Here is a 26,607-nt window from a genome sequence, read left to right as displayed (position 1 = left end):
TATGACTGGATCCTGCGCTGCGTCAGGAGAGTGCCCCGTGAATGGATGCAAGAGGAAGCATCACCGTCTTCTTCATGAGGCAAAAAATGAAGGCTTCAGGAGACCGCCACAGCGAGGCGGCAATTGGGGAGCTACAACCGGCAGGCAGCCGGACCGAGGGAAGGCGTCCGAATGAATGAAGGAGCAGCCTCATCCGTGGATGCCTCTGCGACGCCGGAGAGAAATTTGAGCTGTGTCGACGAGGACCGAGAACGACTTCTGTTCCGTGTATTGCCGGTGACGCTATACGGAGGTGGGAAGCAGGTGGATACGTACGCTCTTCTGGATGAAGGTTCTTCGGTGACGATGGTCGACAACGAGTTGGTTGCAGAGCTAGGCGTACAAGGAGTACGTCGTCAGCTGAACGTTCAATGGTTCGGAGGCAGGGCCACAAGAGAGCCTACTAACGTGGTACGTCTGGAGATCAGTGGAGCAGGCAAGTCCTCCCGACATGTGCTGAGGAACGTCTATGCCATTTCGAACTTGAGTCTGCCGATGCAGAGCCTGCACAGTAGGGATGTTAGGAGCGTGAACAAGGACGCTCAATTACCAATGAAGCCCTACGTAAATGCAGTGCCGAAGCTGCTTATTGGTTTGGACCATGGGCATCAAGGACTGCCGTTGAAAACGAGACGGTTTGCCAGCGAGGGACCGTACGCGGCCGCAACCGAATTAGGATGGGTTGTTTTTGGGCCTGTAGAAGGACGACGAGACACGCCATCACAGAGGTCTTATCTGCTAGCCACGTCGTTGGATGATAACGTGGAACGGATCGTCGAGGACTACTTCGAGATCGAGAACTTCGGTGTGAAGGCGGCGCCAGCGGCCGCAGCCAGCGACGACGTGAGGGATCAGAAGATCTTGGAGGATACTACGGTGCGAGTTGGCCGCCGATACCAGACGGGATTATTGTGGAAAACGGATAACATTGTGCTGCCACGTAGTTATGATATGGCGTACAACAGATTGGTCAACATCGAGAAGAAAATAAAGCGAGATGGGCAGTTCGCCCAAGAATATTCACGGATTGTTCATGATTATGTCGACAAGGGATACGCTCGGCATCTGGAATGACAGGAGATCGATTCGGGAAGCGATAGAACATGGTACTTGCCACATTTTGGTGTGGAGAATCCCAACAAGCCAGGGAAGATCCGATTAGTATTCGACGCAGCGGCACGAGTTGGAGGAGTATCGCTGAATTCTGCGCTGAGCAAGGGGCCGCAACACTATAAGGCCTTGGCATCTATCCTCTTCCATTTTAGGGAAGGTGCCGTCGGAGTCTGCAGCGACATTAAGGAGATGTTTCACCAGGTGCTGATCCGACCCGAGGATAGATGTGCGCAACGCTTTCTGTGGAGAGACGGGAATGACCAACGGGACCCTTACGTCTACGAGATGTGCGTGATGACCTTTGGAGCAGCATGCTCACCGAGTGCGGCGCATCATGTGAAGACAGTGAATGCCAAGCGATTCCTGGATTCGGATCCCAGAGCAGTCAAGGCCATCGTGGACTACCACTACGTGGATGACTATGTGGACAGCTTTGCCACAGAGAGCGAAGCTATCGAAGTATCTAGCAGAGTGAAGAAGATACATGCAGAAGGCGGTTTTGAGCTTTGCAAGTTTTCGTCCAGTTTACCTACAGTGGAGAGGATGCTTGGACCCAGTGATCACGCCCAGAGTATTGGATGGGGTGAGGCCGAGCAAAAGATTTTGGGAATGCGGTGGCAGCCAGCCACGGACGACTTCAGGTTTCGAGTGAAGTACCACAAAGTCGCCCCCGTCGTGTCCGATGGGAAGAGAATTGCCACAAAAAGGGAATTCTTGAGTATGGTCATGTCAACGTTCGACCCCTTGGGATTCCTGTGTTGTCTAATGATAACAGCGAAGTTGTTGTTGCGAGAGGTCTGGAGAAGGAAGATCTCATGGGATGAACCACTACCGGCTGAGATGTACAACGCCTTTATGGACTGGCGTAAAGAGATGGAGAAAGTGGAACGTTTTCGGAGCCCACGTCACTACTTTGGATCCGGGCTGGTGAAGACTATCGACATGCACGTATTTGTGGATGCGAGTCAGTCGGCATTCGCATCAGTGGTCTACTGGAGGATCACGTACGAGGACGGCGACGTGCAAGTGAGGTGCGTGTGCGCAAAGACGAAGTGTGCACCGATGCGAACGATGACTATTCCACGGTTGGAGCTGCAGACAGCAGTTCTAGGAACGAGGTTGATGGACACAGTCAAACAGGACCATAGTGTGGCCATTGCAGAGACTGTGCTATGGACGGATTCAAAGACAGTGCTGCGTTGGATTGGCAGCACACACAGACGCTACAAGCAGTTCGTAGGGAACAGAGTAGCCGAGATTCTGGAGTCGACGAAGGTGGCCCAATGGAGATGGCTACCATCCGCCGACAACGTGGCAGATGATGCAACTCGAGCGCAACGCAGCGTGGACCTAAGCGAGGAGTCACGCTGGTTAAGAGGACCGGCATTCCTGAGGAGACCAGCGGGCAGCTGGCCAGGAACTGCACCCACCGACGAAGCGGATGCAGAAGACGAAGAGGAGATGCCGTGTGAGTTCGTGCTTGTTGGCGCGAGTGACCCTTTTATATCGCTGGAGAGATTCTCAAGCTACAGGCGATTGCTGTGGACTACGGCCTGGGTCCTAAGATTCATACGTCGATGCCGTGGACAACGAGACGAGCTGGAGAACTACGGCCTCAATGTAGCTGAGTGTGAAGCAGCTCAGGACTTGTTATTGTAGGACTTGTACAACGTGAGGCGTTCCCCGATGGGGTGCAGGCCGCAGAGAAGGTCTTGGACGTCGCTTCGTAGTGTGATCTCGGGATGCAGCGAGTGTAAGCTGCACAGAGCACGGCCGATGCCGCCGATTATGGGACCCCTGCCAGATGATCGTTTGGACGCCTATGGCTGGCCGTTTAAGAGCACAGGCCTCGACTACTTAGTGACCGTTGCTCGGCACCAAGAGAAACGGTGGGTGGCCTTGTTTACCTGCCTGACGACCAGGGCGATTCATCTGGAACTGGCACATGACCTGTCGACTGATTCCTGCATACTTACAATCAGGAATTTCATCTGCCGTCGAGGGCCTGTACATAGACTGCGCAGCGACAATGGCAGGAACTTCGTTGGAGCAGACAGAGAGGCCAAGAGATTTGCGGAGATCTTCGAACCCGAGAGGATCCAGTCGGAGCTGTCAAGCAAGGGAATTGAATGGATCTTCAACTGCCCAGCGAACCCATCAGAGGGTGGAGTCTGGGAGCGAATGGTGCAGTGCGTGAAGAGGGTGCTACGCCACACAGTGAAGGAAGTGGCGCCGAAGGAGCACGTCCTGGAGAGTTTCCTGATAGAGGCGGAGAATGTCGTTAATTCTCGTCCTCTCACCCATTTGCCAATGAGTGCGGACCAGGAAGCCCCTCTCACACCCAATGATCTCCTCAAGGGAGCAGCTTGCCCACCGGATACCCCCGGCCTGGATGGAGGAAGGAGCTACGCGGAAGCAGTGGCGCGTGGCAAGGATGTTGAGTGACCGATTCTGGAGGAGGTGGGTCTTGGAGTACCTACCCACGCTGACACGGAGAGAGAAGTGGTGCCGCAGAGAGAAGCCGATTCAACGAGGAGACATTGTCTTCGTTTGCGATCCAGCCATTCCGCGTCGAGACTGGCGGAAAGGCGTCGTGGAGGAGACCTTTGCTGGAACGGATGGTGAGGTCAGACGAGCCCGCGTTAGGATCATGGATGGAGATCGGACCCGCTGGATAATGCGCCCCGCTTCAAAGTTGGCGGCTTTGGATTTGAGTGAAGAAGTTCTTCACGGAGGTGGGGATGTCGCGGATCGATTATCGATAGTTAGTATTTAAGTAGAATTTTGTTATTGTGCACTCGTGAAGAGATTGGGCACACTAGGATAGAAAATAATGGCGCGTGTGGTGAATTTGTGATTGTTGTCATAGAGTGTGGGAGGTTAAACTGCGGTAAGCTTTTGTAATTTTATCATTCTTCTTACCCTAACATGTAATCCCCATAGAATAAAACATACGTTGTACGCATAAACATTGGCTTGTGTTTTGGAAGCGGGTTGCCCCATCGCCGCCGTACATTTGTTTAAGGCATCTCCCACACGAGAGACGACACTAACAATTCAAATTTAAATCAAAATTTCTAGATATTTTTTATTTTTTAAATAGTTGTAACTAAAAAAAAAATGTCGGTTAATATTTTGTAAATAATATCTCGAAGACCTGGGTAAAGTTTCATTAAGATCGGTTCATTAAGATCGATCTCACCATAGATTCGCTCCGGTCAGTCGGACATTCTTACCGATGATATTTTGGTTTCTGGCCTGATTCCGGGGGTTTCTGGCACTGTATATTAGAACTGGTTTATTATGTCTTGGCACTGGGTGCAGCACCATTGTCTCAAGCGGAACAAAGGACATCATAGTTCAACCATACAACAAAAGGGAAATAGACTTTAAATTCCTTCCCTCACAAGCACCATCAAGTGATGGACTTTGGGAAGCTGCGGTGAAATCAGCAAAACGAATGCTTGAATCAATTAAATTGTATCATTAAAATAAATGGAATTTAAGACTGTTTGGAGTGTTCTGATAACACCTCGGATACAAAGTGCTGATGCTCTCTGAACTTTTCCACGCTTTTTAAAAAAAAAAAAGCCCTAGCACTTTCGCTGAAAAGGTGACATTGGTTGTATAGTTCACAAGAGGTGAGGTAAGTTTTTTTTTTTTATTAAAGATTGGTTTTATTTATTGGATCTTCTCTTTATGAGACTAACAACAAGGTTGCAAATCTTAAAAAAATACATTATCTACCAGTTTAACTGAATAGACCATGTATCCTAATAATTTGCGCTGGATTGGAAGGTCGTTGCGGCGAAGAGGGGAACTGCTGGAAACTCGCGTGAGGGTTCTCGCGAGATGATTTGGATGTACTGATACCCTGTTGTAGTACTTTGTTGCGATTTGTGCTATGTCTTCTCTGACAAGTGATATGTGAAAGTCCTGAGATAGTGAACCGGTGATGGAACCGGTGATGGTTCTGCGAATTTTTTACTGAGTTCTTTGCATCCACATTGGTTTCAAAACGGTGTTGTATAGAAGTACCTTATAGTCCAGCCTAAGGGGCGAGCGGCCATTGATAAGCCAGTGGAAGCTGCTGGCTTTAAACTTTAAATGTGTTCTTTTGGCTTCAATGTGGCTACGCCAATTAAGACATCTATCGAGGTGTACGCCAAGATATGTTACTTCATTTTCTATCGGAACCACTGTGTTGTTTAGAGTAATTGGAGGGCAGTCTTGCCTGTTAAGTGTGATCGTTACGTTTTTACATTTTTGTTCGTTAACTTTGATTCGCCAGTCAGATAGCCATTTCTCCACTGCCATCAGATGTTTAGCAAGTTGCGCCGTTGCTTGCTTGGGGAATCTCGAGCGGCTTACGATCGCTGTGTCATCAGCAAAAGTGGATGTGGTTAGAGTGTTTTAGATAAGGTAGAGTGTTGGTCCTAACACGCTGCCTTGAGGAACTCCGGCTCTGATGATGTAATCATCGGACATGGCAGCGAAACCGCAACTGGATGTAGATTTTGTTGGAGTAGTACAGGCGAGTGATAAGACGATAGATTTGATAAGGAGTTGGCTCTTATCAGGTTGCGTTGAAGTGTTTTGTGTGACTGCAAAATCTATCAAGTCTGGCAGTTTTCTGGGATCTGTTGGCCAATATAAAGGTTTCCCAGGTGACACACAGTCTAGCAAGCAACAAGCTTTTATTTTGCATTGTACAACTGCCTTCCCTTTGGAGCACAAGTCGAGATCCCCAGTGCGTATGCTTGGCATTAAAGTCTCCTGCTACTATAAATTGTACCGAGGAGGACAGTATACGGCGGTGAGTGAGGTGAGGGCATTTGTATTGGATTTTGTATCTCCTTCTCAATCGTTTAGTTCTGTCTTTTGCACCTTCACCCCCAGGCCTTCATATATTGTCTACGAGACTGGTCTGTTTGGCCTAGGTGAATAGTTTTCAGACCATGAGGTTACAAAGTGTGACTAAAAATGATTGCGACGTCATCCGCTCATGCCACTAACCTGCAGCCGCCCCTCTTCTATCTTATATAGGCAGCTATGTTCCATAAGAAAATGAAGAATACTCCCCCTTGTAGGATTCCTCTGCAGACAGACCTTAAAGGAGGCATGTAAGCACTTGATCAAAGAGTCCCACCAAGTAGCTATCAACCCCATGAGCCCAAATGGCGTCGGTTTGGGTGTTCGGGAGCACATTAATGAATTCCTCTTTTATATTTAAAATGGACACGAGGCCATTCCTTCTGGTATCCATTAGGTAGCAGATAGGTAGCTGTGAAGTAGAGAGACTAGTTTTCATAGAAACAGACAGACAGACATGCTCATATCGACTCATCGTTATTTGGGTCGGAGATGTCTTCTTCACTGCGTTGCACACTTTTGACCAAAATTTTAATACCCTCTGCAAGGGTATAAAAAAAGAGGCTCACCGCGGCCTTTTTGTGTTTGGGCTCGCCCCCTGGGAGTGATTTTAGTGATAGTGCGACAGTAATAGTGCGATAGTGATAGTGCGACCCTGGAGTCGCATTTGTTCGTCTGTAGAGCGTCACAACTGTAGAGTTTCAGTTGGCATTAGGTGCCAAAAGTATCCTATTAGAAGGCCTTTTTTGAGCTTAGACACTAGGTCGTCTTGCCATGACTTTTTGAAAAAATGAGACTGAAAGCTCCTATTTAATTGAAGAAAATATGGTTTAACTAACTATGATAAATTCAATAAAATTATTTCGAGTTTTTCCTTAAATCCAAAATTAAATCATGGTATGATCTACTGATTTCAATACGAAAAATAATCCATAGAAAACTGTTTTGGGGAAAAATCATAGAAGCACAAAAATAAATGAAGAAAATTGGAGATTTCAACTTTGGATAAGTATTCCAAAGAGGTGGCAACTCCTACATGAATTTTTTTTTTTAGCTGGTATACATACATTTTAAAAATAACATGTACTAACAAGAAAGAAATGCTTACTTCAGGCGGAGCCGAAGTTGATATACCCTTGAAGTTAGGTAGCAGCTTATATTATTATATATATATCGGATCGTATATAGTTGGCCGATTCTTATGAAAATTTTACCATTGAATCAATTTTCTAATAAAAATGTTGAAAACAACCCAAAGCATCTTTAAAAATAGCAAGATTGTGCCATTTTCGATTGTTCTGTTTGGCAGCACTAGGATATAGTCGGACAATCGTTTTTGTAAACAAGATATTTTGGCCAAATATAACATGTGTGGAAAGTCCCATACTTCTAGCTTAAAAACATCAAAGTTATGGTGATTGATTGATATTATAATTGACTGATTAAGAATATATATACTTTATGGGATCGGAGATGTCTCTGTTATTGCCGGGCTCCCACGTTTCTTTAGCGAACACACAATTTTTCCTTTTTAATATTCTTTATTTATCAATCAATTTTCTATTTTTTCTGCCTAACGATGGCCGACGCCTTGCCTCCTTTTGGCCGTTACTAACCTATCGATAAGTTTACATATGTGTGCTTATTCTAACAATTCAAAATTAAATAAAAAATTCTGTTACGGCGGCAACATTCCCTCCACCGTAATTGATCCCGGTTCGTGGTCAGTTACCATCCTCCAAGGCGGCGTCCAAAACCGCTACCTTCGTTGCTGGTCGTTCCAAAACGCCGTGCTGGGTCTTTATAGTCACTCGTCGTGTCGGTCAGTCGTTCTTTTAACCACAGGTTCCTGGGGAGGAGCTCATCCACGATGTCTACGATGCTCCCAATGGTTATTGGAGGTACCTTCTCAAACCATTTGGTGCGCCTGGTTAATACGGGCGCATACTCTTTAATCCATCGCTGCCAAAAACGGTCACCGAAGCGCTGAGTCTCATTCCATCTACGGTGCAGATTCATCCCTTTTTTTGGCAGTGGCTTGTATCCATTCCCTGACCCCAACAGTAGGTGGTTCGGAGTCAAAGCAGCGTCATCCTCAGTATCCAGACTTACGAACGTGAGCGGTCGCGAGTTGATGATAAATTGTGCCTCCATCAATGCGTTTCTCAGGCCCTCGTCATTGAAGGAGTAGTTTGAGCAAATGTTCTTCAAAATTCCTTTTGTTGTCCGGACGAGTCTTTTCCATGCTCCATGCATGTGTGGTGCTCCTGGTGGGTTGAATCGCTACTTTATGCCATCAAACTTAATGGTGATCTTATCGTGCTCGATCTTTTTCAGCTCCTCTCGCACGGCTTTTTCCGTGGCTCTGAAGTTTGTACCATTGACTGAGAATATTTCCTTTGGTGTCCCTCGAAGCGCCATAAAATTGGAGAGGCACATGTTGCATGAACTTGTGCCAAGACTATAGGCGATCTCGAAATGCACCGCGCGCAACGCGAGGCAGGTAAAAGGAGCTACCCATCTCTTCTCCTTGCGCCTGCCGACGTTCATCGTTGCATCGTTAACATGTACTCCGCACGGATTTGTACAACACTCGGAGGCGGCTGATGTAAAACGAAGCCTTGATGTCGTTTATTGCAGTCTCGTGACCGCCGCCAATAACCGCGAGAAATAGTGCGCATTGAACGCAACTACTGATCTCGCACGAGTTGTCATTACATGCTTCCGTATTTCTGAAGTGATGCTCTCCTGCTTTGTCGATGTTGGCCAATGGCTGGATTCAGCTATTAGGAACCCAGGGCCCGTTATCCACGTCTTCTGCTGGGTTTGGTCGGTGATCTTTGTAGCATCGTCTGCTACGTTCAGCTTCGAGAGGACCCACCGCCATTGCTCCACTTGAGTTGTTTCCAGGATTTCAGCGACTCTGTGCATCACGAACTGATGAAAGTTACGGGGGTCCATAATTAGCCACTGCAGTACTGTCTTTGAATCCGACCAGTATGTGGCGTTGTCGATTCGCAGGTGGCGCATGCTCATCACCTTGTGGGCTAAGCGTGCTCCCATAACTACTTGCAGCTCCATACGCGGAATCGAAAGTGGTTTTAAAAGTGCCACCTTCGACTTCGCTGTCACCAAAGAGACACCAAGTAGCAGACAACAAAATACGCATACTCGCTGACGTCGACGAATGTGTGGAGCTCAGTTTGACGTGGATCTGACGTGTCTGGGGAAAAGCATCTAGGCACCTCGAAAATCCTGATCTGCTCTAAAAGAGTTTTCCAATGGCGCCAGTCTTCCAGAATCTTCTCGGGCAGCTTCTGATCCCAGTCAATATTTAGCCGCCATAAACGCTGAAGAAGTATTTTTAGCCCAATCGTCTGGCACGACAAGAATCCTAATGGATCGAAAATCGACATAAGGACTTGCAGAACTTCTCGCTTGGCCGGGACTACGATTTCTGCCAGGACGTCGCGTTTCAGCCTTGCAAATCAGCAGAGAAACTTAAACACATCCTTATGTGGGTCCCAGGACATACCAAGTATCTTTTCAGTCGAACAACGATCAAAATCCACAGGTTTTTGGCTACCAACATTGCCATTACTCTGCAAGCTCTTAAGGACTTCTTTTGAATTTGACGACCAGTTGCGGATCTCGAATCCGCCTCTTCGATGAACCTCTATGACTTGTCTGGTGGTCTGGATGGCCTCAAGTTCTCATGCTATCGATGTAGTCGTCGACGTAGTGCGCCCTTTGCATGGTGATTACGGGAAATCTTTTTGATGGGCTTCTGCATTTTTATCTCGAACAAAGTGAGCTATGAATGGTGCGCAACTGATCCAAAAAGTCATAGCCCGCATAACATAGGTTTCTATTTTATCGCTGCTTCTGTCATACCATAAGAATCGTTGCGCGTGCATATCCTCCTCACGGATATTGATCCTGTGAAACATTTCCGCAATGTCTCCGCAAATCGCAATCTTGTTGACACGAAAGGCTAGTAAGACCTCTATGAGTGGGTTCAGGCAATCTGGTTCCCTGAGTAAGTAGTCATTCAGTGCACATCCGTGTGACTTCGCGGCTGCAACCCATACTAGCCTTAGCCTATAAATATCGGCAGATACCATGTACGGCTGTTCTTACGGAGAGCTTGGATAGCTTGGATAGCTTAACCGCGTATCCTTTGTCTAGAAGGTTCCTGTCTTGGGCGTCAATCTTTTCATACATATCAGGTTCCTGAGAGATCTTTTTTTATTATGCAGGTAAGGCGCTTCAGAGTGTTACCGAGGCTCTCTGGCAGCTTGTCGATGCCACCACGCCACGGAAAACCGACTTCGTATTTTTCTGACTTCTCTTGGCAGGTGGTCTCTAATATATATATATATTTTGACTGGTAGCTTATCTTCGGCTGAATATAGCTTACGTGATACGAGCGTCTCAAGGCTGTAATGGTCCTTGATGTCGCCATGAAGCTCCTGCCAATCTCAGTCGCAGTGATGCATGACAATGGATCGTTGTGGGTTCGTCGATCCTTGGATGGTCCATCCTAGCATACACTTCGATGCTATCGGTTCGTTCCATTTCCCTTCTCGGATCCTGCGAGGGACTGCCAGCTTCCAATTATTCGACCCGATTAGCAATGTCGGCTGGGCAGAATAGGACTCTAGCGGTAAGTCTCACAAATGCTGGAATCTGTTACGTAGTTCTTTCATCTCGATTGTCTGTTTTGGCAGTGCTAGGTTCTGAACGGTCTGGACGTTGTTCAGCCAATAAAATCTATCGGAATTGGATTCCGAGTTTTGGACTGATGCTTTCACGGATTCACTCTCAAGTTGTCTCGAGTTGTTTCTGCGGTTCACTGTAAACACATTGGCGCAGCTTTGCCTTGTATTCCTAATTTTTGGAATACCGATACGTAGTGACTAAGGTCACGGATGATCCTTCGTCTAAGAATGCATAAATTTCGATCATCCTGGTGCCATTGCGTAGCTTAACTGGAATGATGCGAAAGAATTAACTTCCGTGGTTGTCGTCTTGATGCGTACTCACGAGACTTTGTGTTCTGCCATGTCTCGTGTGAAGTAGCTCATGGTGCCTCCTTGTACATCCGTTAACTTTACAGTTGCCGGTTTGGCATCTATTGCGCTATACTTTGAGGCAGCAGAAACATGTTTTACTCGATGTGGTTATCTGCCACCTTGGCTGCGTGTCGAGATGTAAGAACACCTGACATTATGGTGGGCGGTGACTGATATCGCTTCCGATTGTCTTTTCTTTTCCAGCATCTTTAAAAGCAATTGGTTCCTAGTCCTTTCCGGATTGCCTTCCTGCGCGTGTATGTTCTTTCCGCTGCCGGCCGTATCGATTAGAGTATCGACAGCTAGCGCTTTGTCGTGCGGTTCGGGGGTGGCCATTGCGTCTTCGCGTGTTTGAGGCTGTACCGGTGATCTTTGCATACTGCCGTACGGTGCTATGTGGCTGCAACCCGCGAGGCAGAAATCGCAACTCCAGTCCTTGCTCTCAATGTCGTCCTCTACGCCGGCACACTCAAAATGGTATCACCTTCCGCAAACGTCACACTGAACCCAATTTTCTGACGCTGTTTCGTTCTTGTTATCGCAAATTTGCCACACTTCTGTGTTCATGCTCTACTCTAACCGGCGACGCCTTGCGACGCTTTGAACCGTAGGTAACGAAGTTTTTTAGAAATCTTATTGCCGGGACGTATGGCTCCCACGTTTCTTTAGCGAACACACAATTTTTCCTTATTAATAATCTTTATTCATCAATATCTGTTTCAGTTTTATATGTATGTTTTGAAAAGCTAAAAAACTTCGTGTTTCTTCCACCCGTTAACTTCACCTCGTTAACTCACGTCTTTTTTGTCTTTCTGCCTAGCGATGGCCGACGCCTTGCCATCTTTTGACCGTTACTAACCTATCGATAAGTTTACATATGTGTGCTTATTCTAACAATTCAAATTTAAATCAAAAATTCTATTACGGCGGCAACAGTCTCCTTCACTGCGTAGCACACTTTTGACCAAAATTATAATACACTCTGAAAGGGTATAAAAACAATGATGGTCAACGCAATTACACGGCCTATATAATTAAATATATGATAAAATTTACAATTCAATATATGATAAATTTATTTTTTAGGTGTACCGCGGAAACTGTGGGTGATGGAGCCCATGTTTGTTCTGGAGCAGGTGAAATTTTCACAAACTTTATGCAATCGTATTACGGACAAGCTGGTAGTACTTTCGGCATGGAAAAACAGGAATGGTCTTGGAGTTAATTCATCCAAAACCTAACTTGTTCTATTCACTTGGAAGTAAAAACTGTCAAATTTGAAACTTTCGAATACCCACAGCACCCAGGGCACTTGAGTGTTCCTCATACAATTAATGAGATGACGGAGTAACATGATATCCGCCTTATATAGCCTTATATACCTGGATAAAGGGACCACGAGGTAAATTGTGACACTGATGAATTAGCAAGGTTGGAGACTAACATCCCTCTCAAGAACATCCTATCCTAAGAAAGAACATGCATCCCCTTAGCAACACGTAGGCTCAAATGCAGGGAATACCTCGACCTGGTAACCCTAAGGAATTGGTGAAATATCCATAACTACAGGAACTCGCTACAGGAATTTAGCTTCCGTTTTCTGCGCATTTTCTCCCAGGCTATTTCTGCTTGTCCATTCGGCTAGGGGTTGCAGTTTTGTGTTCATGAGATCTCAGAGCGTCTGTGAATATTTGCTGTGAATAGGATTGTGACGTAGTCCGCGTATGCCACTGTCCTCCCTCTTCCATCTTGCATTGAATCGAGTTGACAGCTATGTTCCATAGGAGAGGGGAGAGGTCTCCGCCTTGCGGTGTGCTTCGATGTACCTAGATGTACCTAGTTCACTATTCTACAGGTTAGCAAGTGGTCAATGAGTCCCACCAGAGTCCCCCAAGAGTCCTTAGGGTGCTGATTATAGTGTTCGGGAGAACGTTGTTGAAGGTTTCTTACATGCCCAATGGATTTCCTGCGATTTGAAATAGTAAAGGAGGGATTATCTCCCTTGTTACAGAGGAAAATGTTTGACCTAAGAATAAAATTGAAAAGAGACTCGCCGCGGTCATTTGTATTGGAGCTCACCCATTGTGAGGGGTGAACGTTGGAGTCACATTTTATAAGGAGTTATGATAAGGTGAGTAAGGAGCTCCCCATCAGCAGCCTCTATGGGAGCCTTATTTTACTTATTTATTTCCCTGTACAGATATGTGGATTTCTCGAAAAATCGAAAAAAACGCAAATCTTTTTTTTATTGAAAGACAAATAATACAATTTTTAAATGTTTATTCATAATTAAGTTACTTATAACTAAATATCAGCTTTCATAAATTAAATTAGGCTGAGAATTTCCAACGGACAAACGTCGAAACGGCAGATTGATCGATCTTCGCTCACAAAACGCACTACAAAAATGTGCGACCCTGGGTGCCGAGCTTTTTCAAATCATACTAATCGGTTTAACCTATTATATAGGAAAGCATTGAAAAAATAAAAAAACTTGGTTCAGTTTTTACAACTCCACATCAACAATATCTGGGCTATCTCAAATATTTATTTTTTTATATCGATGTACGACATTGATCCATCTATTAATATATAATATTATGTTATATATATTATAATAATATTATATAATAATATATAATATTATATATAATACTAGCTGTCCCGGCAGACTTCGTACTGCCAGCTGTTGTTTTTTTTGTTGCGTTCAGAATCTTCTTTTGTGACAAAACTTAAAAGTTTTCAAACTTAAAAAAATTATCTGATACAGTAAGAACTGAAGATAGCTAAAATTAAGTTTCGCGGAGCTATCATTTTTATCATTTTCAATCCCAAAAATTAAAGAGTACCCTCTTATTTTATTCAACTTCATTTATTGAATAAAACCATAAAGTTTTATAATTATTTTCGATACATCATGTTGCTTACTTATAAAGAGTTTTCCTGAAATACTGGCTATTTATAAAATTTAAATTTGATATTCACAGACACACACTGTTAAAATACAGTGTGTTAATTAATTAAAAGCTTTCTCATAAACTATATTTTTTGTTTTATTTTGTGGTGCGTAAATAAACAAAGAAGACGGTTTTCCGACGCCCGAACACGAGACGTCTAATTGTCCATGCGCGAAATAGGGAAACTCCAAGTTGATTCCACAAACTTCTAACGATTGTCCTTCCGATTTATTTATAGTCATCGCAAAATCCAGACGTACCGGAAATTGTAAGCGTTTAAAATCGAATGGTGTGTCCGTTGGAATCATTGGTATCCGCGGGATCAAGACATCCTCTCCTTTGTATTTTCCTTTTATGATTGTTGTCTCAATGACGTTATTCATCAGTCTTTTCACAGCCAGTCTTCCAGTATTATGGCTATCAGATGGCATCCGATCCAATGCTATTTTGATCATGTTTACTAAATTGTTATTCTGATGAAGAAAAATTTGTAATTGTTGGACAATGGTTCTCTTTACTGTTGGTTTGTGAGCACAACGAATATTAATTTCCGCATCTGAATTGCCCATAAAATAAATTTGTAAAAATTGATGATCTGCATCAGGTAGTGGTAACAGAGTTCCCAGTAAGTGATAAAATTGTCCTTGATTCTGTGATTTTTCAAAATTTAGCCATTAATTATTTCCTATATATATATTTGAATACAAACTTGAATATTTTTATATAATACCTTAAAAGTGGGCATGAAATTGGCTTGTATAATATGTGTAGCACCAAATGATGGCATCTGAACACAGTTGTTATATTTCTGAATGTTGGTCAAAAAGTGCTTCGAATCATTTCCAATCCCAGAAACTAAGGAGCGTAAAGGATCTGGTGGTGGGACCAATTGTGGCAATTTTACTTTGCCTTCAGCGCAACATAATCCAGTAGATTTACCAGTGTACTTTAACGCCTTACAATATTTACAAAGTGTTTTCATTTCCGCAATTGTAACTGTTTTGTCGGCACAATAATCAATTGCCGGATCATAGTGGAATGCAGCTCGTTCAAGAATCACAGAAGCACTGCGTCTGCGGATTCGCTCATTTTCATTATGTCTAGCTTGCTGTTGTTGTGTTTGATGTACACGAACTCGTTGCATTCTAAGCTTATCTCCTACATTGTCACTCACTAAAGAACGCAGTTCTGACATAGCAATACGACTATTTTCTTCTGTCTGTCTCTGGTCATCAGTGCGGCTAGCACGTGAGGTAGCTCTTCGCACATTTAATTGACTACGACGACCTAAGTCTTCTCCTCGGCATCGTAAATTGTAATTAATCAAATTGAGAAAATTTCCTGCGAAATTTGAGAAGTAATAAAATTTCAAATAAAAATTTTTTTCAATTTTTTTCACAATTTTTCAGTGAACACAATATCGGTTTGTCACATAAAATTAACTGAGCAGAGAACAATGAGTAGCTGTCAAACAATGTATCACATACCGGCGCCTACTATTATTGTAGTCTCCATTTTGTTTAAAAAACGTTTGTATGGGAAATAGAAAAATGCTGTTTATGGATTTTCCCGGCAATCATTCCCGGTTGATCGTAGAAGGGTGAAAATTTAGGATTGTATGTATTTTTGTATGTTGTATCATAAAACAAGAGAAATTAAAAATTTTGTCTAAAAAATAAAAATAAAAATTTAGGGGTGGACTACCCCTAACATTTAGGGGGATGAAAAATAGATGTTGGCCGATTCTCATAGATACCGGATAAGCACAAAAAATTTTATCAAAATCGGTCAAGCCGTTTCGGAGGAGTATGGTAACGAAAACTGTGACACGAGAATTTTATATATTAGATTACAGTTAAAATATTGAGAATAAAAAAAATTTTATTTTTTCGTACATAAATAATTTTTGGGTGAAAATTTTCGATATTTTTTGGTACATTTCGGTTTATTTGGTACAAAAGGTTACATACAAGTATTTTTTTGGTATATAAGTATTTATTAGTATTATCAAGTGGGAGGCAATCACGATGAATATCTAAGCAGAATCGCCAAAAACCGGGACGCATGTTGTAATGCATGACAACATACATATGTATACATTGGCGAATAAACATTGCTTTTTCAATTAACGGTGCCCTAATCGATATCGGTACATTTTATCGTTATCGGTGCGGTCACTCTGGTACTGGCCACATTATTTTATTTCCTTCTTTTTCTATCCGTTTCCGGCGAGGTATATACGTGACAACTTTTACGCCACGTTTTTTCTTTTTAATTTAATTTTATGGTCTCCTTACGGTTTTATTTCAGATTTATCGCAAGCGGTGATCTAAGTTTAAAATGGTAAGAGCTAAAATTGATGTATTTATATATAACCAACGATTAGAGTGAATTACGCTATAAATATTTAAAAAAAAAAACTTTTAGGGTTTCGTTAAGGTAGTCAAGAACAAGCAGTACTTCAAGCGCTACCAGGTTAAGTTCCGCAGGCGTCGCGAGGGTAAAACCGACTACTATGCCAGGAAGCGCTTGACTTTCCAAGACAAGAACAAGTACAACACGCCGAAGTACCGTCTTATCGTGCGCCTGTCGAACAAGGATATAACTGTTCAGATCGCATATGCACGTATTGAGGGAGACCGCGTCGTCTGCGCAGCTTATTCTCATGAGTTACCCAAATACGGTATTCAGGTAAGATAGTATGCATTAAAAATTGATTGCGACACTAAACTGTTCGTTAAAGGTCGGCCTGACTAACTATGCTGCAGCGTATTGCACTGGTCTGCTAGTAGCTCGTCGCGTGCTTAACAAGTTGGGCTTGGACTCACTGTACGCAGGATGCACTGAGGTTACTGGCGAAGAGTTTAATGTGGAACCTGTCGATGATGGTCCAGGAGCTTTCCGTTGCTTCTTGGATGTCGGTTTGGCTCGCACTACAACCGGAGCTCGTGTGTTCGGTGCCATGAAAGGTGCAGTTGATGGTGGATTGAATATTCCACATTCTGTTAAACGCTTTCCTGGTTACTCGGCTGAAACCAAGAGCTTTAATGCAGATGTGCACCGAGCTCACATCTTTGGGCAGCATGTGGCAGACTACATGCGTACTCTAGAAGAGGAGGATGAAGAAAGCTTCAAGCGCCAATTTAGCCGTTACATAAGGCTGGGAATTCGTGCCGACGATGTAAGTAAACATAAATTTCTTTTAAGACGTCCATTTTTAAAATTGCTGCTGCATTTTGCCCCCTCAATGCTGGCTGTGCCAAAGATGGACCACATAAAGCGAGTGACCTGTGTTCGAAGTTTCGTCTCTTAATAGATAAAATTTCCTGTTAGGGTCGCACAATTGTTTTTTTCTGGCTTTTAGTATTAATAAAAATTTTTTCGATTTTAGCTTGAGGATATCTATAAAAAAGCCCACCAGGCCATTCGTAACGACCCCACCCATAAGGTCACCGCTAAGAAGGCTGCCGGTGTTACGAAGAAGAGGTGGAATGCTAAGAAACTCACAAATGAGCAGCGCAAGACCAAGATTGCCGCTCACAAGGCGGCGTATGTTGCAAAGCTTCAGTCTGAAACTGAGGCTTAATAATTTTTTTCATCCGTTTATGTAAAGCGTGAAGAAAAATAAACAATTCTAATGACAATGTCAAATATTTATTTCAATGTAGATTTATCAATGAATGAATAATCACTAGATTTATTAGTTATCTGCTTCATCGTTAACACTTATCCGGCATTCTTTGCAATAAAGGCAGTGAGTTAATGAGCACGAGTTATGGTAAATATGGCCACATTTAAATCCCACTATAAAATTCTGCGCAGCATTTTTTGTGAGTACTGAACTTTGGCACTTCGGACATGATTGACCATAGGTTACCTGGAAGCCACGCCGTTGGGCAATAACAATGTCAGCACTATAGTCGAAGTAATCCTCAAGTTGTATAAGGTGGGCGGCAGATAGCAACTCTTTTTGTAAATTGTAATGACGAAGCAATTTTACGACTGATTCTCGTAATTTAGGAATTTCCTGTCCACATTTAATTTTTCTGACCACGACTTCGGGGTTTACGTAATCTAAAATATATTGTTTTATAATTCATTGGGGAATTAAAAATAATTTTAATATCAAACCTATAATACCGTCCAACAGTATTGTTACTATTTCTGGATTTTTTATTGATTCATCTATGAGGAAGCTCCACAGGTCGTTGTCCTTATGATCTTTGCAAAACTCTATAGCCGCTTGAATATTGTTCATCTATAAATTTCAAAAAATTATATTAAAAAATGCACGATTTGGTTGTGGCTGTATTTCTCTTACATTGTGAATTATAATGCTCAGAGCTTCCGCGGCTTCACCCATACAATCTAAGAGGTAGACCCTTTCTTCATTAAAATGTTCCTTATTACAAATGGCCAGAGCTTTCTGTATTACATATTTGTTGGATCGTCGCAAAAAGGGTAAAAGTTTGTCACGATTATACTTGGCATATAGGGAAACTAACTTATGTTGAAATACATTATTACCATCAATTTTTAGTAAAGAATCCAAATACTGAAAAAAGTCCAGCGATTAGTGGTTTTTATAGACAGACAAACTCATACAACAAACCCAGTAGAGATACTCTTGATTTCCTTCTAGCTGATGGACAACGACATTTGGTTGAATCTTATTTTTATCTAGAAGTATTTTAAATGCCTGCTCACGATCCAATTCAATAAGTGGAACGATTTGTTTTGATATTACGTTGTAAAGTTCATGAGAACGAATAAGGTCAAAGACGTCTTTTTTTTTCAATCTGAAAAAATAACAACAAAAAAATGTAATCCCATGTGTAGTTTCATATACATATGCAATATTTTCAGGCAAAGGTAAAGTATGTTTGACCCAATAGCAATGACAAATAGTCTATAATTGAAAAATAAAAACCAATTCTAAAGCTGTTGGCATGTGTTATTACCAATAAGGTACAAAAAATTGTTACTTACTTTATATAAATTGGCATGGCTCTCTCGTAGTCCCCCTCGTAGGTGTAGAGTAGCGCAAGCGACTCCAGCAGTTCATTATCATTTTCGTCCTTAAATTTTGCTTTGACAGCGTCGATAACTCTTTGACTATTATACAATCGTGATGGCCATGTTTTTATAAGATTAAGAAAACCTTTTACATCCAACTCTAAAAATTCAAACAGAACCATTTCATATACATGTGGACCGAGTTCGCAACTTTCGGATGTGGGGAGGTACGCGCTAATAGGCCGCAGCTGCTGATCTCCTGTAAATTTGAATACAGCATCTTCCCACAAAGATTTATTGTTGCCAAGCCTGAGCTGACATTGTTTTGCAGCAGTTTCATATTCCTTCCGGGTCAACAAATAGTTGATATAAAGTCTGTAGTACTTTCCAAATTAACTTTAATAAAATAAGACAGTAATTCAGATCTTACTTGGCAATAGCTAAAATCGGCATGCTTCCTCCATGTTTTGTGACCACCTCAATTGCATCTTCATATTTGCTTCAAATCATTTCAATGTAAAAATATATGTAATAAAAAACAAGAATGGAAAGCTAACTTCGGGCGGAGCCGAAGTTGATATACCCTTGCAGTTAGTAGCATCTTATATTATTAGGTATATATTCGATCATATATAGTCCTTAAGTAAATTTCAATATTTAATCCTTTTTCTAAAAAGAACATGTTGTAAAAAGCCCCAAGCATCTTTAAAAATACCAAGGTTGTGTCATTTGAACAATTCGCTGCGTTGCACACGTTTGTTATTAGAACGAGTTTAGTCCAGTTTCTAGATTTTATGATACCCAGAGTTCCTTAGTGCCTTACATTTTTTTAGGTTTAATAGATATAAATTGACCTTTTTGGATCTTACGGTACAAAAATATTATATTTTTTGGATCTAGAGGATACGTGGCAAAAATTAATATAAACGTGACCAACGTGGTTACTATAGAAGTCTACGTAAAAAATCACAGAGTATACACAATCTGTAAATATGAAATCACATGTCAATAAATTGAAAATAATTGACCCTATGGAAACTATATACATATAGCTGTACTCATTAAAAAAGCAGTGCAACAGAATCGAAAACATATTTGTTTTATTCAAATTTTTGAATCTTTCCCTGGCTTTTTCGATATTATTTTAGTAAAATAAAGTTAAGAGATTGAAAAAACCCAAAAACCAGAATTACGCCGATTTGATCTTTTATTCATATTTTTGCAGCAATTCAAGAACTTTAGGCTTTTCACCTTTTTTTTTTTTGCTTTTCTTCTTTGAAAAGTGCCAAAATTTTTTTTAATTTTGTGAAAAGTAAATTTAATTATACTAATTTTTGTAATTATTACAACATTAAACTATTTCTATTAAAAAAATTTTATTTTCGTGGTTAGAGGACCTCACTCCTCCAAGGGATAAAGAGTAACGGTCGTTCAGCTTCGAGAGAAGGGAAGAGCATACAAAGAAACTCAAAGTCTCATAAAATGTTCTGCCAGAATGATTTCCATAAATTATGAATCGAACCGAAAAAAAACGAGGTACGATATGCACAAACACCATATTGTAGGACTGACGCATAGTGAGCTATAGCAAAGCGGGCCCTTTTGCATCCTTTAGAGTTATAAAAGCGGCTCTAAAATGGGGGATCAGTTCTGTGACTATTCTCCGGCAATTATTAAATGATAATTTTAATGCTCGAAGTCCAAGAATGGTGCACGGCATATTACATGGTAAAAGGCATATCAAAGCCAGGTTGGGGCTTGACAAAATCTACTTGAATTGACCACTATTCAAATGACGTAATATCTGTTGACAGAGCAGACTTAAGCACTGTAGGTATAATCTTAGTAAGATTGGTTTTATTACGCATTGCGGTTTGAGGCCCATACATATGACCGATGGGATCATGGACCAGCTCGTATATGTAGATATATAAAAAACAAACGTCATCCTGCCCTGTTCTGAGGAGGATATGCCGCCATAATGGATATTTCCGCAAGACAATGATCCCTAACACACATGAAAACTGGTCATGGCATGGTTTATCCAAGACGAGACTTAGAATATGTCATGGCCAGCACAATCCCAGTATTTAAATCAGTTTGAAAACTTTTAGGGGACATCAAGGGTAATGTTTTAAAGAACTTTTCGACCTCTAAGCCGCAGTTGAGTTATGTTTTGTAGGAAGCATATGGCGATATTACCCTCAAACGTTGTCAGGACTTTGTAGACTCCATGCCACTATGTTGTGATGCTGTAATAACCTACAATGGCTATACAGCAAAATATAATTTCAAACCCAAATATTTAAAAGTTTTTATGAATTTTATTTAATTTTTTTGTTAACACTGTTATTTCAGTGAATAGCCAAAGTTCGTGAATTGGTGCAAATATATGAATAAAAACTAAAAAAGTCTAAATCTAATAACGCTTTTGGGTTTTCTCAATCTCTATTTCCAATTTATTAGAGCAATATTGAAAAGTTCAGGAAAACACTTGAAAAATTAAAATAAAACAGTTATATATTTTAGACTCGGTTGCACTGATATTTTAATGAACACAGGTGTATATGATATACTTGTACGATCTGAAATATGATCAAATCTGCCTGCAGACGGAAATGCTTTGTTTTTATTCATGGTAGTCCTGATAAAGGATTATGGGGACGAAGATGATTCCTTGAATGCATTAAAAATTATTGAACAAAATAAGTTTAAGTAAAAAATTGTAAGTAAAAAATTATAGAAAAAAGCTTAAATGAAAAGCAAAATTTTCTTTTAAAAATTATTATTAAAAATATATAAAAAAAAACTAAATAAATAACAAAAAAATGTCTAACGGGTAAATAACTCTAAATTATAGTGTTACCGTTTGAAAATCCAGGTCGCAGTGTTAAATGTGACCAAAAAACCAAACCAAAAAATTCATATGTATACATTTATGTATTTTTTTGCATGAAAACTGGTCATATTGTCTCTTTCAATCCATTATGAAAGTTAGAAATTTCATATTTTAAAATGCGTCGTTTAAAGAGCGTTGTAACTTTTATTGTGGTAATAGCTGCGTTTTCTTTTGGTAGCTTCATCACAAAGATACTCATTTTGGTGGAGAAATGCCCGGCCGAGCACAGCGGCCTCCATGTTGCGACGCATGCAGACAACTTTCTTTTGGTACTCGTTCTTAGCAGTCCCCGCAACATGGAGCAAAGGAATGCAATCCGCGGTACTTGGCTTCGACTTTCTCCACGGCATATTTTCCATTCCTACTATCCTGAAGAATTACTATATCTTCCTAACTATGGACCCAATGGTCATTTGGAGATAGAGTTGGTTGAGCATCAGGAAATTCGTCTGAAAGAGTATATCAACTGGAAAAAAAGCAGTAAAAACTTGCATTCTCCTAAAAGGGCACGCAAAATTAAAGTGAAACATATGTTCGCTATCGGCACTATGCAGCTGGGCAAAGCAATACAGGACAACTTATATAGAGAACAAGGAAAACATAACGATCTATTGTTACTTCCTAACCACTACGACACATACTACAATCTAACTGAAAAGATTCTCCAAGCTATGAATGTTCTTACACAAACTTTTGAATTTTCCTATCTCATCAAAGTTGACGATGATACTTATGTAAAGCTGGATACTCTAATAAATGAACTAATTTCTTATGACAACAAATTACTCCATAAAGAGCGAGAGTATGGGACTAACCCTCTACCACAACTCTATTGGGGCTACTTCAATGGTCGAGCAACAATTAAGCTTCATGGTCAATGGAAGGAGTACAATTATTATTTAAGCAAAAACTACTTGCCATATGCTCTTGGAGGTGGATACGTTCTATCCCGCAAACTATGTGAATACATTTCTAACAATTCTCAAATTCTATCTCTGTACGCATCAGAGGATGTCTCTGTCGGGACATGGTTGGCTCCGTTGCGCAATGTTTATAGATGGCACGACCCCCGGTTTGACACTGCTTTTTTGCCGCGAAAATGCAAATCCTATCACATAGTCTTGCACAAACGTAGCATGGAAATGATGGCTCAAATTTTTGATGGTAAGCTATGCAGTGGAACTGGTCACAGCTCGGTTCTTGAATACTACTATGACTGGACAAAAACTGCTGACAAATGTTGCGACAATTTAGTACCTTAGAGCATGAAAATAAAATTTCCTTGAAAGAAAATTATAATGGACATCGCTGCATACCTGTGTTTAATCAACCATTCAACGCGATCATCTGTTTCGATAAGACTAGCCACCACAATGTCCTTGGGGGCCACAATGTAATACCGATTCTCCTCAATTATGCAGCCCAAGCTGTAGTCATTAACGGTGTAATCTTCATACCCGCGCAAATTTAGACTATCTGTGCATATTTCTTCGCTGCTGTTCATTTTATATTCAATGACACATAATACTGGACTCAGTGCCTTAAGCGAGACACTTTTCTCCTTAATATATCCAAGTACCACTAGTTGACTAGATGTCAATGGGGCAAGTCCACATACATAAAAACTAGTTTGAAATGTGGAGACTGCAAAGAATAATTTTTTAAAATAATAAAACCAAAAATTTAAATTATTTTTAATTCAAATTTTACTCACTTGGATCAACTACATAGTCTGGTAAATTTCTGGATGAAGCTTCGATTGCATTTCGTTTTCGAATTATGCAAATTCTAATGGTATCCACCCAGCCAATAAGAAGCTTGTTGTCGTTTTGCCATCGCAAGTGACAGTTAAAATTTTCAAGGCGAGTCTGTGACGGAACTTCCCATTTTATCAGACCAAGAGAACATTTTTCATTCAAATCGTAGACATGAACACCCAAATGACTTGCCCATGCAACCATGTGTAAATGCCAACAAATTGACAATACACTACCCTCAACCATACATAGCTCTTTAGGCATAAATTTGTTAAAAATGTTTCTTTTGTATAAGACTAGTTTTTCGTCACCTGAAAATATGTACAATTACTGTTTAATTCGCATAAATGGCTGGATAATTTGGTAAAATTTTGAAGAGTTTAACAGACTTGTTTAAAAACACAGGCCAACAGCAAAAAATCTCCACGCATAATTTCACCTGCTCCATAGCCTTTAAGCTCCCCTGAACCAAAGTCCGGAACAAACATAGGTTCTATCACCCACAGTTTCCGCGGTACACCTAAGAGAAGAAATTAATTAAATTTTACCATATATTGAATTATGTATGCCGTGTAATGGCGATGAACATCATTGTTTCTAGTACATATCATTTTTGAAATGTATGTGTACCAACTAAAATTAAAAAATGGTATCTAGCAGTTACCATATCTTTGGAATACTCTTCTAAAGTTGAAATCTCAGATTTTCTACATTAATTTTTGGTCTTCTATGATTTTTCCCCAAACATTTTACTATGGAAGATTTTTATTTTCTTATTGAAATCAGTAGATCATACCATGTTTTAATTTTGGATTTAATGAAAAACTCGAAATAATTTTATTTATTATAGGTGGTTAAACAATATTTTCTTCAATTAAATTGGAGTTATTAATCTCATATTTTCAAAAAGTCATGGTAACTGCTAGATACCATTTTTTAATTTTAGTTGGTACACATACATTTCAAAAATGATATGTACTGGAAACAATGATGGTCATCGCCATTACACGGCCTACATAATTCAATATATGGTAAAATTTGATCAATTTCTTCTCTTAGGTGTACCGCGGAAACTGTGGGTGATAGAACCTATGTTTGTCCAGGACTTTGGTTCAGGGGAGCCTAAAGGTTATGGAGCAGGTAAAATTATGCGTGGAGGAAAAAAAAGTTGGAAATTGTCGGCCTGTGAAACAGAATATTTAGATAAGCACATTACACAGGCGACAATTTGAATGAGATGCAGTAAAGCAAAACCTCAAGAAAATGAATAATTAACAATTTTTAAAAAATTACGCACCGACAATAAATTGATCAATACAAGACTTGGAATTGGGATCCACGGCCACCACTTTGATGCATTTTTGAAAATCAAGTTTCTGGTGTTCTGGTATTTGGTTGAACAATCCAGTAATGTTTACCTGTGATATGGGAAATAATTTACAATAAAGCTAAAATAAACATTTTACTCACTTTTCCGTCGTCTGAGCATGTGGCCACATACTCGCCCTTCGGGTCTACATCAACTTTGTTGACTGCCACCTGGTGGGTATGTCGTCCGCTTTTGCTCAATTGTGAATCGACTGAATTTCCTTGGTGATCCAGCAAGTATACGCGACCACGAAAAGTTCCAAGTATAAGAAACTAATATAATAGGTAAGCGAGAACACTTATTGAAAAAGCGAGCGAACTGGCAAAACATCCTTACCTTTGGGTGAACTGCAGTGCATGTAACAGCATCGGCGTTAAGTATAGTTTTCAAATCGTTGGTTAGACGTTGATACTTAAACTTTGGTTCATTTTCATCTTCTCCCTGTTTACAATCCGTTTTGGAGTTCTAGAGAAACGAACAATTTCAAATTACAAAACGAAACAATCCCTAAGTTTTTAACTTACGCAACAAGAACACTTGTCAGACATTTTGAAAATATGCTTCTTTTGATTGTAACAAAGCCACAAATTTTTTTATCATATGTTTTTACCATACAATATACAACACAGCTGATGGCACTGCCATCTTAAAATTTTAAAAATCTAAAGATGAAAAATACGTAAAGCAGTAAATATAGGAACCGAAATACTATCGATATTAAAAAAGAAAATACCAGAAATGTACATGGGCATGCCAACCTGCACCAATGAACGTTTTTTAGCGAATAGATTACAAATTTTATGCTTTCTTTCCATTGGCTACTGTCACTGAGCGCGCAAAGTTTAATTTTACTTTGCAATTTTTTAAATTATGAAGGGGAAAATGGGAAAAAGCCTACCACAGCCGACTAGGTGAGTTTGATGAAATGGAAATCATCAATCTTATTAAGTTGCTTGAAACTTGATCAGCAATATGGGCCTTAGTACACAAGAAACATTTCCATTTCATATGAAAAATATGAACCGAAATTACGATATTTTGCCCTATAATTGTCATGATTTAAACTGCTAAAATGTAACATTCTGAATCAATTTGTAACAAATTCAAATCAATTTGTAAACAAACACAGCTTACACTAGTCGGCATAATTATTTTGACGAAACTTTTTTTGACTCTTGAACTTAGAGTTGCTTGAAATCGTCAAATAACGGTGCGAATATGAGGCGCAAAACAAATAATCTATGTGCATGCCAAATTTTATTTCGTTTCTCTTTCCGCTGATAAGAATGCATGCAGACAATGGTTTTTTGCGTGGCACAAGTATTTTGACAGCATCTTTATGGAAATATTTTTACACTTTTAAGTACGGGAGAATCAATGAACTTCAGTGTTTTAACTTTGAGCAATATTTATGGTTGTTATTAAAATAGAAAGTTATTAAAAATTTTTAAAAATCATGGGTAAAACGGCTGAGCTAAGTTTGGTTACCAGATCTTCAATGGTAGCAAAA

General features: G+C 40.7%; 5 protein-coding genes across 9 annotated transcripts; 3 read left to right on the top strand and 2 right to left on the bottom strand.

Moving 5' to 3' along the window:
* Window positions 1-171: 171 nt before the first annotated feature.
* Window positions 172-2,811, top strand: LOC123257368. Its single transcript, XM_044716185.1, has 2 exons — window positions 172-1,068; window positions 1,117-2,811. The coding sequence occupies exons 1-2, from the start codon at window positions 172-174 to the stop codon at window positions 2,809-2,811; spliced, it is 2,592 nt and encodes an 863-aa protein (XP_044572120.1).
* Window positions 2,812-14,061: 11,250 nt separating this feature from the next.
* On the bottom strand, window positions 14,062-15,963 carry LOC116655397. Its single transcript, XM_044716106.1, has 3 exons — window positions 15,544-15,963; window positions 14,787-15,397; window positions 14,062-14,706 (listed from the first exon to the last, which is right to left on the bottom strand). Exons 1-3 carry the CDS (start codon window positions 15,569-15,571, stop codon window positions 14,116-14,118), a joined length of 1,230 nt encoding a protein of 409 aa, XP_044572041.1. The 5' UTR covers window positions 15,572-15,963; the 3' UTR covers window positions 14,062-14,115.
* A 198-nt stretch (window positions 15,964-16,161) lies between these two features.
* On the top strand, window positions 16,162-17,707 carry LOC6505413 (60S ribosomal protein L5). 2 transcript variants are annotated; one of them, XM_001966874.4, is made up of 5 exons: window positions 16,162-16,289; window positions 16,367-16,399; window positions 16,484-16,747; window positions 16,800-17,237; window positions 17,448-17,707. In XM_001966874.4, exons 2-5 carry the CDS (start codon window positions 16,397-16,399, stop codon window positions 17,640-17,642), a joined length of 900 nt encoding a protein of 299 aa, XP_001966910.2. In that variant the 5' UTR covers window positions 16,162-16,289; window positions 16,367-16,396; the 3' UTR covers window positions 17,643-17,707. The 2 variants fall into 2 exon arrangements, with proteins under 2 accessions (XP_001966910.2, XP_044572042.1); XM_044716107.1 differs by having other exon boundaries at window positions 16,188-16,238.
* Window positions 17,695-25,786, bottom strand: LOC6505388 (vacuolar protein sorting-associated protein 41 homolog). Of its 4 annotated transcripts, none has more exons than XM_001966875.4 (12): window positions 25,622-25,780; window positions 25,434-25,562; window positions 25,199-25,369; window positions 25,026-25,146; window positions 23,686-24,039; window positions 23,288-23,615; window positions 19,503-19,571; window positions 19,046-19,447; window positions 18,669-18,855; window positions 18,378-18,611; window positions 18,188-18,314; window positions 17,695-18,130 (listed from the first exon to the last, which is right to left on the bottom strand). In XM_001966875.4, the coding sequence occupies exons 1-12, from the start codon at window positions 25,643-25,645 to the stop codon at window positions 17,757-17,759; spliced, it is 2,520 nt and encodes an 839-aa protein (XP_001966911.1). In that variant the 5' UTR covers window positions 25,646-25,780; the 3' UTR covers window positions 17,695-17,756. The 4 variants fall into 4 exon arrangements, 3 of the variants coding, with proteins under 3 accessions (XP_001966911.1, XP_032309129.2, XP_014759540.1); XR_006507393.1 differs by lacking the exon at window positions 17,695-18,130 and having other exon boundaries at window positions 18,378-18,482; window positions 18,584-18,611; window positions 25,622-25,782; XM_032453238.2 differs by lacking the exons at window positions 23,288-23,615; window positions 23,686-24,039; window positions 25,026-25,146; ... (1 more) ...; window positions 25,434-25,562; window positions 25,622-25,780 and adding an exon at window positions 21,939-22,023.
* On the top strand, window positions 22,006-23,301 carry LOC6502488 (beta-1,3-galactosyltransferase 6). The gene has a single exon (XM_001966876.4). It carries the CDS (start codon window positions 22,088-22,090, stop codon window positions 23,231-23,233), a length of 1,146 nt encoding a protein of 381 aa, XP_001966912.1. The 5' UTR covers window positions 22,006-22,087; the 3' UTR covers window positions 23,234-23,301.
* Window positions 25,787-26,607: the final 821 nt, after the last annotated feature.

The sequence above is a fragment of the Drosophila ananassae genome, chromosome 3R, assembly GCF_017639315.1.
Source record: "Drosophila ananassae strain 14024-0371.13 chromosome 3R, ASM1763931v2, whole genome shotgun sequence".
NCBI lineage: Eukaryota > Metazoa > Arthropoda > Insecta > Diptera > Drosophilidae > Drosophila > Drosophila ananassae.
The sequence above is the reverse complement of the archived record's forward strand: the minus strand, read 5'-3'. Positions and strand labels throughout refer to the sequence as shown.

Coding starts and splice junctions, on each gene's coding strand:
- LOC123257368 (XM_044716185.1), top strand. CDS start 172: ATGAATGAAGGAGCAGCCTCATCCGTGGATGCCTCTGCGACGCCGGAG. Junction 1,069..1,116: donor CCCAAGAATATTCACGGATT/GTTCATGATTAT, acceptor CTGGAATGACAG/GAGATCGATTCGGGAAGCGA.
- LOC116655397 (XM_044716106.1), bottom strand. CDS start 15,571: ATGGAGACTACAATAATAGTAGGCGCCG. Junction 15,398..15,543: donor TACAATAATAGTAGGCGCCG/GTATGTGATACA, acceptor CAAATTTCGCAG/GAAATTTTCTCAATTTGATT. Junction 14,707..14,786: donor ATTTCATGCCCACTTTTAAG/GTATTATATAAA, acceptor GAAAAATCACAG/AATCAAGGACAATTTTATCA.
- LOC6505413 (XM_001966874.4), top strand. Junction 16,748..16,799: donor TACCCAAATACGGTATTCAG/GTAAGATAGTAT, acceptor TGTTCGTTAAAG/GTCGGCCTGACTAACTATGC. Junction 17,238..17,447: donor TGGGAATTCGTGCCGACGAT/GTAAGTAAACAT, acceptor TTTCGATTTTAG/CTTGAGGATATCTATAAAAA.
- LOC6502488 (XM_001966876.4), top strand. CDS start 22,088: ATGCGTCGTTTAAAGAGCGTTGTAACTTTTATTGTGGTAATAGCTGCG.
- LOC6505388 (XM_001966875.4), bottom strand. CDS start 25,645: ATGTCTGACAAGTGTTCTTGTTGC. Junction 25,563..25,621: donor CTGACAAGTGTTCTTGTTGC/GTAAGTTAAAAA, acceptor TCGTTTCTCTAG/AACTCCAAAACGGATTGTAA. Junction 19,448..19,502: donor CCGATTTTAGCTATTGCCAA/GTAAGATCTGAA, acceptor AAAGTACTACAG/ACTTTATATCAACTATTTGT.